The 12641-nt window shown below is 34.7% G+C and overlaps 2 protein-coding genes across 2 annotated transcripts in view; one reads left to right on the plus strand and one right to left on the minus strand.

The window, feature by feature from the left end:
- The window catches only part of LOC134853907 (neuronal acetylcholine receptor subunit alpha-3-like), a 50118-nt gene extending 41619 nt beyond the window's left edge, over nucleotides 1–8499 (plus strand). The window contains exons 5-7 of the mRNA XM_063869872.1: nucleotides 5424–5533; nucleotides 6216–7506; nucleotides 8001–8499. Coding sequence (XP_063725942.1) covers nucleotides 5424–5533; nucleotides 6216–7506; nucleotides 8001–8195 — 1596 coding nt within the window. The 3' untranslated portion in view covers nucleotides 8196–8499. The remainder of the gene's footprint in view (nucleotides 1–5423; nucleotides 5534–6215; nucleotides 7507–8000) is intronic.
- LOC134854890 (endoplasmic reticulum junction formation protein lunapark-B-like) overlaps nucleotides 1–12641 on the minus strand; it is a 220391-nt gene that overhangs the window by 167417 nt on the left and 40333 nt on the right. The window lies entirely within an intron of this gene.

Below are 12641 nucleotides of genomic sequence, written 5' to 3' on the forward strand. Positions count from 1 at the left end.
GTATGACATGTTTTTCTATGCCTTGATCAATGTCTGGTATTTTAAAAATCAAATTTTAGAAATAATCTTCTTTGAAAATTTTTGCCAAAACTTAAAAGTTCGTTACTTTTGTTATAGTATTTGTGTGAGACAGGATTAAAACATTTCAGGCTGTTTCCAATGCATTTTTAATGCGAGACGGCGAAACCTTTGTTTACTACGTTTGAGTAACCAAGGTTTTTGTCATTTGTGTTCGGTTACGAACACAACCAAAACATTTTGAGAAATTTAAAGGTAAAAAATGTAGGATTAACATTTTTCCATATATGAAAATTGTATGACTAGCATTTTTCGTCAACCCGGGTGCTCAGTTTCCTGAAAATTGAAGTTGAACTACTGGCTACGAATGCTGGCAATATCTAGAGTTCTAACCATTGTTAGTACAAATGTAGAAAGTCGGCATTTTTTGCTGAGGATTCAAGCTGAATTGAGTTTACCATCTTTTAAGTTCTGCATACCTACCATTTGTGGTACCCCCGGGTTGACCTCCAAAGACCAAAAATGCTAGTCACTGAATTCCATAAACTGAGTCTATGCAAAAAAAACTAGTCATAAAAGTTTCATAAAATTTGCTAAAATTGTGTCATTCCATCAAATTTTGACAGAACATCTTGTTTTGGAATTAAAACTGGTTTATTGTCATAAAAAAAACTGAACCAGTTTTGTTCAAAAAATTGATAGTCATACATTTTTCATATTTGAAATTTTATGACAAGCATTTTTTTGATTGAAAGTTTTTCTTAACTTCAAATTGAATTTTGTCCTCGAACAAATGTTTTCCAATTTTTTTTTGCATTTAATTTGTTGTTCACATAGCGTAATCCTGGACAAGCACAAAAAAATTTTTTTCGTTTCTCTGGATCACTATTTTTAAAAACGCTTAAAATGCCTATTTCTTTTGTATGGCAGATTTATGTATGCTTTGATTAACGCCTCATTATTTAAAAACCCTTTTTTTTTTAAAATGATCATCTTTGAAGTTTGCCAAAAATTAAAATTTTGATAGTTTCACTTCTTTGTATGTCTAAGAAAACTCTAAGACAAGTCAGGCCAGTTCCAATGCATGTGAACGCAGACCTTGCCAAAAACCTGCCAAAACTTTGGAGAATCTCGTTTTGAGTAAGCCACAATCGCAAACACAACCCCTAAATTTTGAGAAATTAGTTTTTTGAGAAAATCAAATTTTTTGGTTTATGGAAAAATGATAGTTATGCAAGTTTCGTATATGAAAAATCATTAATCATAGACCTTTCTTGCAATTTTTTTTAACTTATGGAAATGCATGAAAATGTATGAATTGCGTTTTTGCGTATATGAAAAGTGTATAATTAGCCCTTTTGGTAAATTCAGACTTGCTAATTTCTCCGGAGTACTTTATCGGGTGCGTATTTTAACTCCGCCGGCTTATTACGATGGATAAGACTGTGAAAAAGTTTCGATTGCTCAAAGTCAATCCCTAACAATAAATATCCTCCCCTCCCCCCAAAAAAATTTGAATCTGAAAATCTCAATTTTATGCATTAGTTTCTGATTTTTTACTTCGTTTTTCTTCATTCTTTTTCATGATGATTGTGATGAATAATTTTAGGTTGAAAAATCTGTCAATGTAGCAAAAGAACTAAAACTATCCTTAGTCAGGTTTAGATTAGAAAGTTTTGCTCGCTCTTTTCCTTTATTCAAAAAAATTTTTAAGCGCCGTACTTAAGTTTCAAAAGCTACCTTTGAGTTTGAAAAATGTTCTGTCCTTGAGTCGCAGAAGATCTATTTAAAGATAAGTTTGTCTGTCTATCGATATTCCGATCCTAGTATTCTTACCACAGTTTAGAATGAGAGCTTTTTGATGGGCAAATTTTCATTTTACGGTTCAAGGCCGTTTCTTTGATTGAGACCAGAATTTCAGTTAGATACAGCTTTTTGCTGCGGAGAGTGATCAAGCTTCGGAAGTCTGAAAGACTGGAGGAGATCAAATGAGAGCACTGCTCCTAAATAGGGAATAAAAATTATCAATGCTGAGAAAGTAGCCTGTTTTCTCACAATTTTGCCGGCGGTAAAAATTTTATTTAGGAAAAAATGACTTTTTACTTTTTGCGCACATATAGAAAATAATTTTTTTTCTGAAGTAGTTTTCATTTTGTTTCTGAAGTCCACTTTCTTTTAATTTCTTAAATTTCTCCCGGTTTGGATTCTGATACAACAGAACAGTTTTTTTATTTTTTTTTATTCGATTCAGACTAAAAAAAAGTCGTTGCAATGCGCTATTTATAAAGCAACGTTAACCGTGGTAGATTTTGAAAAACTCTGCAAACAAAACCGATAAGTTTTCTTAGATTAACATCATACCTGGATCTCGAGATGGAAAATCCGGATCTCGAGGTTAATTCGTACCACGAAAAATCAGATTCCATGAATAATGACAGAATGAATTATTTTAAATTTTTTTTTATCCAATTTTTCAACTCCCGAAAAAACGCACCACAGCTGATGCAAAGCACTGCTTCGCCTCTGATTACTAATTCGTTTTTTTTTTCGCTTTTGATCAAACTACGACCAAAATTCAGAGTATGAATTGTTCTTACTAGGTTCCAAGGCAAACAAGGAGTAATCGGATCAATTGAGCATTAGAAGTAATTTTGAAGCTGCTTCCTTAGAGTCCGGAACAAAAATTGTTACTAGAAAAACGTTAGTTTGCTTGAAAAAGTTTGGTTGAATTACTCCAAATTGTCGAAATTCTTAATTGAAATTTTGGAAAAAGAAGATTTTTTTAAGAACTATTCCATCAATATTTTGTTGACCGAACTAAAAGATTTGATTCCTCCCCCTTTCAGATTTCCAGGAGAGTAATAATTGTCCCACCATTGAAAATCAGGAGGAACTTTGTGTTCTAGTGTGTTTCTTTTTTCTTATATTTTTTTCTTGTTTTCCGCCCGAAATCAGGTACCACAAATAAAAATCGGAAGGGGTCGAATGATATATCATATTACAGCCAATTAAGTCGTCTTTCGAACGACAAAAAAATTTGAAAAATTTATCCCTGTATTGAGAAAAGCAGCTTTCGGTCTTATTTCGAGTGAATAAGGTGAGCGAGCGGTCTCATTAAGAGTCGAAGAACGTAGTTCAGTCTCTTATATAGATCACGTTTTTTTTTGTTTTTTTTTTCAGGAAAAGTTTTAAAATTTGTTCAGGCTCACAATTAATTTTCTTTGCGGTTTGATTTTTGATTTATTTTTAAGTTCAAGTAACTTTTTTTTGCTAAATGGAACGCTAACTCCGCTATCGAGCAGCAAAATTGTAAAGTTCAGGAAAAAGGTGATTGACTTTTGGTTTCGAAAATGGAATTATTCTATCGAATTTTCCAGCGAAATCAAAGTTTTACCCATGGATCAAACTTTTTAATTTGGGTTAATTTTATCAAAAACGTGTCAATCTTAAACTGTTTTTTAAATTCAAAGGGCTTTAAGCCCATCAATTTTTTTTCTATGCCTAAATGCTTGTGTGATATGAATCTGTGTGTCTGTGTGTGGGGTTGTGTGTGTCGATTTTTTGTTATCTAAACTTCCGGTCAGAATTTTTTCGAAATGTTTGAATAAAGCAAGAATTTGTAAATTTTGATCTAAATCCGTTGTTACATTGAGACTGAAAATAGACCCAAAATGCGAACAGACTGAATCGGTTGACCTCTATAGACCAAAAAATCTAATCAAACAATTCCATAAACCGAGTCTAGGAAAAAACTAATTATATAAATTTCATAAAATTTGTTTCATCATTATAGTGGTGTCATCGAATTTGTATTGCACGTCATTTTTATATTGACTTGATCAATGCCTGATTAAACATAATATTTAATTTTAAAATGATCATCTTTAGGAATTTTTGTCAACATGCGAAATTTGATTTTTTCATTATATCATATGTGAAAGACTGAAAAACAAACTAAAGAAAATTCGTTTCCAGTGCATTGTAAATTCAAGACGGTCGAACCTTCGATGAATTTAATTTTGAGTAACCCAAGATCTTTGTCACTTGTGTTCGAATACGAACGCAGCCCAAAATTTTCGAGAAATTAATATTAAAAAAAACCAAAAAAAAACAAGAGTCAGTAGAAGCAATATAACTTATATTAGCTCATGTTAGCCTTAAAGTTTTGCCTGCACCGGAGTTTCATAGATAGTAATCGAATATATTAGTTTTTCAATGTCAGTCTCAATACATTTCAAATATACCCTACAAAAGTTGATCAAAAATGGATTATAATACCAACATTTTTAACCATTATAATCGTTTATAATCGATTATAATGTTTTCAGAGGTTATTGATGGAAATAGCAAAGTTTTCGAAAAAAAATATCTCATTTCCTATTATGTGCAGTTGCTGCGCCTTACGTTTCATAAACTTTTTCTTTTCAACAAGAAACTGTATATTTTTGAAATTTCTCTACATTTTCAGTTTGGTAGTTAAACATTTTATGCAAGTGTTTTTACCGTCGCACTGTCGCCATGGAAAAATCACCATTTGCTCACCTTTGCAATTCACCATTTCCCCTCACTCCCCCCCCCCCACCTTCAAGTAAGGGGGGTTCAATGGTTGAGCGGTGGTATTTATTGGTTGAAGGGGGATGGCTAAACGGAGAGAGGGGGGAGGTTAGTCAACGTGAACTCCATCACCTCTTCTAAACCCCCTCCCAGTTTATGAAAATTGACAATTGTGAACAGATTTGTTCTTCTTACTAAACTTCGTAACATCACGCCGTTAGCCGTAATAACACATTATACAAAAATAAAAATTGATTTTTTGAATGAGGGGAAATGCAAAAGAGCCAAAATTTATCTTTGATTTGTCATAGGTTTGCTGCAGAAAAAGTGCAAAAAGCTTTTCTCATCATCCAATCACTCATATGCATCTCTCAATTTTTTCAGCAGCTGGATTAAGATGAGAGTAGGCGGATCTCTATTTGCTTTATCAGAAACTGAAACCCCTCCCCTGGTGGTATTATTTCAGGCCATCTAATTATGAGAGACCAGCCTCAAAGTTTTAACGTTTCTTGGGCGCCAATGCGTCCTAAACTTGCAGATTTGCACGCGCCCAAAAAGCTGCATTTTATCAAAATCTTTCAAAGGTTCCACAAATGCCTTTTTGGTACATTTTTCCAGTAGTAAAGGTGTAGTCCTGAAACTGTTGGCACAATGAGTCAAAATCACTTGAAAATTTGAGAAAGGTCGGAAAGTCGATTTGGTTGACATAAAAAAGGCAAGGCGGACAAAATGGTCGGGAAAGTATTTCGGATTATACTAAATTTATTTCGGAATTATATTCGGAATTATATTAAACTTGATCCATTTTGAGGTGTTGTATGTTGTCGATGGTTTGATATGTTCTGTTTCAGAACTGGACCGATATTAACTTGAAGTGGGATCCAGAAGACTATGACAACATCACCAGCATCCGGGTGCCCTCCAACTGGCTCTGGCTGCCAGACATAGTCCTCTACAACAAGTAAATAACATAACCAACCCGCCTGTATAAATATCCAGCATTGAATATTCATCATACAGTTCAATATATAGCATTCCATCGATGCAGAAAAAAAACTAAGAAAACAGCGTGATTAGCATAAAGAGAAACTGGGCGATGGTTATTCTTACCATAGACTCCATGTAAGGAGTTCTATGACAAGCATTTTCTCACAAGCATTTTCTGATAAGTTGTTGTCGAACCGGGAGCACACAATTCACAGATTGAGTTTTATATGTTCTCCAAGCATTATCAGAGAAACAAATCCGTTGTTTCTTTCTTTAGCAAAACATTTACCTATGCCGCGTTTTCCTAAAAACAAATTCTGTCAAATTTGACTTACTGACTTTGAGAACTTTGAGGACCCATTGTTGAAAGTAGATTACCCATGAGTTTTGCTATTTAAAGAACTTAAAGAAGTTTTATTAAGCCAATCTGAATAAAAAACTTAAGACCACTTAAACAAAGCCGTCGAAACCATCGAAATGCTCTAGAAAAATCTGGCGTTCATAATATATTTTTAACACCCCACCCCTGGCTGCCCTCATAGCTTTAACCGAAAAATAAACAAAAAGTTGTGAAGTTGCCTTTTCCAACAGCAATATGGTATGAGAATTTAGAAACGTGTTAGTTTCTGTTTTGAAATGATGTTTTTGGTTTTCAGTGCTGACGGCCAATACGAGGTGACCCTGCGCACGAAAGCGCTCGTAAGGTACCAAGGTCAAGTCGAGTGGACCCCTCCCGCCATATACAAGAGCTCCTGCGAGATAGATGTCAAGTTCTTTCCGTTCGACATGCAAACATGCAAAATGAAGTTTGGAAGTTGGACATACGATGCTAAACTAGTTGACCTTTACCTGCGAAGATTGACTGTGGATAAAAGGGGGTATAGCGAGAATGGAGAATGGGAACTTGTCGATGCCCCTGGATTCAAACACGTGATCGTGTATTCGTCGTGTTGCGGCAACACTTACTATACCGATGTTACCTTCCAGTTTGTGCTGATAAGGAAGCCTCTGTTTTACACAGTCAATTTAATCATACCTTGCGTCTTGATTTCATTTTTGACAGTCCTAGTGTTTTATCTACCCTCCGACTGTGGTGAAAAAGTGACACTTTGCATTTCTGTGCTTCTAGCTCTCACTGTCTTCTTACTCCTAATCGCCGAAATAATTCCGGCAACATCGTTGGTCGTCCCGCTGATCGGAAACTATTTACTTTTCACAATGGTTATGGTTACCTTGTCAATTATAATAACAGTTGTAGTCCTAAACGTACATCATAGAGTTCCTAGCACACATACGATGCCTGGTTGGGTGAAAACTGTATTTTTGAACTACTTGCCTAAACTTCTGCTTATGAAACAGCCCGAAAAACAGGATAACAATGCTCCCTCGGGCTACACTTTGTTCAGCCCCGTCAACCCAAATCCGAACCCTTCAAACGCCACATCCACAAATTACTCGGCAACCAATAATGTTCTCTCAGCCGGCGTGAATCATAATACGAACGCGCACATATCAAACCCGGTCGGCGGTTCGTACTATGGAAACGGGGGACTTCTAACAACCCCAAACGACTTTTTCAACTCGACTGACATGCACCAAAACAATTTAGCCAATCAGAACTCAACAAGTGGCGCTGCCTCATTGGCTAGAAGGAACGCCAATAGCAGCAAGTACGCAATGCGACATCACGATGATTTCATAACGGAAGATGACATCCAGATAAATCCAGGTGGAGGTCTGTCGAACTCCTTTTCTCCCGTCGGAATCCACCAGCGAATGAATCATCAGAGCCAGAGTGGAAGTGGCGGGGCTCAAGGGGGTGCAACGGGCGGCGGCGGCGGGGGTGCCAATCAGACGTCTGTGTCGCTTTCAAATGACATCAAAAGAGCCATTGAGGGCGTACAATACATTGCACAACATTTAAAGAATGAAGATGAATTCAACAGTGTAACTATATTCTATCTCCTTTCTTTTTGTTCCAGTATTTACGTTTGATTCTCATATATTTCTGTTATTTACGGATTTTTAAATGAAAGGAATTTCAATATTTTGTCGGCCAATTTTGTCGCGTGAAAAGTTTTGAAAAAAAACGTGCCAAAAACGCCATGCCAAGGTTTTGACAAAAATGCGTTTTTGGGCTGGCCATTTGCCCTGAAATTTGGTACGTATTGACAATCAGGGCGCCCTCAGAACAATTTATGTGCCCAATGTCGGCCAAAGTTGCGTGCTGTAAAATAGTGCCAACAGAATTGCATACACCCGCTGGTTATGAACTCAATTTTTAAAAAGATTTGCTCCAGTTTGTTTTCGCTAGTTTTTTTTTTTAGTTTTTTTTTGCTATGATAGATGTATACATGACAGTAGCATTCTGTGCTAGTTGTACATCAGCGAGTGAACTTGTTCAACTTGGCTCACGATATTTCCATTTTTTTCTCGGCTAGGTCTCCGAAGACTGGAAGTATGTGGCGATGGTCGTGGACCGTTTGTTCCTGTGGGTGTTCGTCATCATCTGTGTTGTGGGCACTTGTACTATCATCCTAGACGCACCCCTCATCAAGGACCCCGACTCCGCCTACCAGGGCATCATAGACCCCGAGGCCCAGCAGAACGCCTGCGGACAGGGCTTTGTCAACTAACTAGTTATACGCTGTAATTAACCATAGTGATGTAATTATGTAATTAACCACTAAATTGGGATACATGCCAAGCTATTGTTGCCTAGCACAAAAGACAGCATAATTAGAGTTTTGCAATGCGATTCTATGCAGAAACTGTCTCTAAATTACAAATTTGCCAACCGAATATTTTTTGAAACTCTGAAACTGTAGTCAAACTTCCATTCTCATTGCCCAAGTTTGGAAGTTTTGTAAAATTAATAGTGTGCATTTTAATTTTTCTGCAATATGATTATTACGATTTATATTTTCGAAATAAAAAGCTATTCCCATTTTTTTAAAGAGCGCTTCAGCATATGGCGCTGATTTCAAAACTAACTGGCATTGAAATTATGTATACAAGACCTGTCCGATCATAAAATAACTTTGATGGTCCGATTCGCTCACGTTCTTTTAAATTGTATCTTTAGAAGAGCATACAACTTCACAAGGAGAAAGTATGGCCCAGTTGTGATCTTGTTCTCCTCAGTATCAGATGCTCGATGAAAAGCACAGGTTGAAAGTGGTGCCATAAAAGCCTTTTTAGCCTTCACTTATATTGCATTAAGACATTTCAAAAAAGATACCATTTTCGAGCTTTAAAAAACGTCGTATTCTTAATACATAATAAAAATAAATTAAGGGAACAGACTTCGGTTAATATTTACACAACCCATAAAAATAAAACATCCCATCTTGGAAGAACACCATCAGCATGTTTCGGTATAACCGACCCATTTGCATGCTTTTAATAATTTTCGGTATTTTAAAATCGATATAAAATATGAAAATTAAATGCATCTGAAATGATCGTTAAAAACGAAAAGTTTTTTTTGTTGGCATTTTGTGGTTCATAAGCTGTCATAAACTTTCAAGCTAAGGAAAAAATCTATGCTTATTTAAACTTGCGTTGACCGTTCAACTTATTGAGACTTCAATCATAACGATTATTTTTCCATCTAATATTGGAAAAAAATCATAGATCAAAACTGAAAATTTTGGTGCAGGATATTGACAAGCTTTGTTTTCATTTTGTTGTTTTGTTAGTAGATGTAAGACCTTTAATTTATTTAGTTCCTTTTCTTAAATTAATGTCTCTTTCGCCAGACAGAATAATAGTTTTCATACTGAGTAGTTTGACCATTTATCCACGAGGGAAAACAAGACTTCTCGTATCAGGGCGAAGCCCTGAGAGTTTTAACTTTCTTTTAAGGTCTATAAAGCAGTAAAAGCCTGAAAAAAATAAGTGTAATAGAAATAAAATAATTTTTTTTTCAGATTTTTTGTGAAAATTATACCCCCACACGCCATATAAAGTACAGTACAAAGTGATAATATTGGCTCCTAGTAACAAATCAATTATTGCAAGTAAGTTTCCTTCAACCAATTTGGAACGATTTCTAAGACGGATCAAGTCTCCGCTTACGCGTTAATAGCGCAAAATATATCGCGCTTTAATTGTTCCGAATTGGCCAAAATGGCAATCTTTGTCCCAATTTGGCCAAAGTGGCAAAAAACTACCCCGAGCACAATTATTTTGTTAATTTTGTTACGAAAGTCGGAACAACAACAAATATACGAGCTATTCAGCTCTTCACAGAGAACCGCTGCTTTGTCCCAACTTTGGTGTTTTTTTTTTGCTTTTTTTCTGGGCTGGGTAATGTTGCCTCACCCTCAAGCCTTGAACAATGAGCATAACTTATAACTGACAATTGGAGATAGTTTTAAGTTTAAAGATGTTTATTTTTGAAGACAACTTAAGATTTTACCGGTTGTACACTTCATCAGTCTCATTCGATCAAATTAAACAAAAACTAGTTGTCGTGCTGGTAGCTGTTTTGGAAAACTAAATAAATTGATGCCAAATAAATACTGAAAATTTTTAAAAAAACGTATATAATCAAAATATGATTTTAAATTAAACGTCAATTGTTCTTATGAATTGAATAAAAATCATTTGATAACCCAAGATTTGCTGCTGCTACAAGTTTTTTTTCCGAAAAGATTCGATACACCTTTTTGTGTCCAACATAAACATTACTGATGGTTTACTGATGTAAAAATTTTCCCGCAAACTTAGTATTTGCCACTATTCAAAATGCTTTGAATAAAGTAGTTTTTAAGTAACTTTTAATGAGCGTTTATGCAAAACTTTTACAAAGACTGAGAACAAAAGATCTAAGCTTTTATTTAAAAAACAAGAGCTTTCCAGTACTTATCATTATCTTGTGGGTCATCTGAGTTGGGTTTGTTCAGAGCTCCAGCTGGTGAAATCTTCCTGCAATGGAAAAAAAGGAGATTTCCATGCAAACAAAAAAACGGATAAGTAATTGAAACCGTTTTTTCTTACTGTTTCAAAGAAGGTGCCTGAAATCATTTGCTCTCGGTCGCTCCAAAAATTTTGAGCAAACTTGCTCTCTCAAGAATCAATTATTATATATAAACCTATTTTTGCCTTTAATTTGACTCAACAATATTAATTTCAACAAATTTCGGTAAAATTTACAAAATTTATGATTTTGTTTAAATTTTGCCATCAATGTACATTTTCGCAAAATTAACTTTAAGTTCAATAAATTTTCTTCCTGACTGTTCTTTTTATCCTAGAGTTGATTTTCAAAATGTAATTCTTTTGCCAGTTTCTATGGCATTTCCAATGTTTTTCTTTCAAAATATCAACATTGTTTGCATCGAGCAGCAAAAATCATAATCAAAAGTTTTTGTCGAGCGCGAACAATCATTCAACACGATTTTAACAATTATTTAACAAGATTTTTTCAATACTCATTAAACCTTCGATTCTGTTTTATTTTAAAATTTTTTCTGCTCATCTTATATATTAATTGAAAATGGTAATGCACTATGGACAAAATGTTCAACTGAACGCAATCTTTTAAATCTGCGCAATGTTTATGAAAACTTCTGAGGCTCACAGTTCAAACAAGGTCAAGAAGATTATAGAATTTCTTTTGACAAATTCGACGCTTTAGACAAGATGAAATTAATTCAACTATAACCAAAAGAGATTTTGTCCATGTTCAAACTGGATTTTTGTGTGCACAGATTTTTTACTTCCTTCATGAAACAACCAGAAATAATTCGAAATTGAGTCTCTTGAATAGCTTCTTGAAAAAACTTAATTTTCAAGAGTCGACTAACGTAGATCATACTCTCATATAGGTCGCGCCGATTTTTTATAAGAACATGTCTAAGAATTTGTTCAGGCTAACCGTTAAATTGCTGCTAACCGTTTCGCTCTTTGAAAGAATTTGAAATTTTTTTTGAGTCTTACTGCCTCACAGCTTGAATTATTCAAGAATTTTTTCAGCTACGAAACCAACGTGAATTGTTCCAAGTTTTTTTTGATTACAATCATAGTTTAGCTTAAAAAATTATATGCGGATACTAGATTCACGCTATAAAAAAATTTGAATTAATTCAAATTTGTTTTGATCAATACCGTGCTTCAAAACAACAATAAATGCTCGATCAGCTTGGTTAGAAGAATCAACTTGCAGTAATTGATTGACGCTCTAATACATCTTTGAAGATTTCAAGAGTTTCAACCTTTGAATGGCCTCCTGAGAATTGCTGACTTTTGCAAATCGTTTTCAAGCATTTCATTGTTAAAATGGCTTACTCAGCAAAAGGTTGCGACTCGTTTCAAACTAAATTACTTTGAATCATTTAAAGTGACATCGATTGAATCAATAACTCTTGGTGAAAAAATATAAATTTGGCTGATCTTGCGAACAGATTTTTTTCAAACAATCTACTTGAAGCGACACAGTTCAGAAATACTTCATACGGTCATCGCTTCAATAGCTTGCTAAAATAAACCATTTTCTTACAAAACAACCCAAGCTATGGAAAACAACTGAATTGTTTCAATTTTTCACGACTCCATAGCTTGCTTGACTCTTGTTCTTAATTTTTGAAAAACCGATTCAAGCTTCGAAAACAATTTAAAATGTTCCATCTCTCATTTGCTTGCTGGAAAAACTTGAGTTTTGCAAATAGCTTCAAGCTCTATAAAACAACCTCAAACGCAGCTATTTTTCATCGCTCAAAAGCTTCCTAGAGAATCCGTAAAATTTTTGCTTTTCTCAACGCGATGAAATTTTATTCAGATAAATATAAGTTTCCTGCAACCTGGTTTGCGCTATGAAGTTTTTTTGAAATAATCGAATGATTCATCGCTTGAGAAGCTTGCTCTGGAAAACATTAAAATATTCTCGAATCGATCTGGTCACTGATAGTTTTTTATTTTTCAAAGTCTCATCTTTTGAAAGGTCTACTTAGAAAAACAATCTATTGCTGATTGGCTCACTAAAAAAACAACTCGAATCGATTGCTCGAATTTATAGCTTGTCTCAAAAATTTCAATTGAGCAAATGGATTCACGATATCGAGTAACTTGAAATTGTT

The sequence above is a fragment of the Symsagittifera roscoffensis genome, chromosome 9 (assembly GCF_963678635.1).
Source record: "Symsagittifera roscoffensis chromosome 9, txSymRosc1.1, whole genome shotgun sequence".
In the NCBI taxonomy this organism is placed as follows: Eukaryota; Metazoa; Xenacoelomorpha; order Acoela; family Convolutidae; genus Symsagittifera; species Symsagittifera roscoffensis.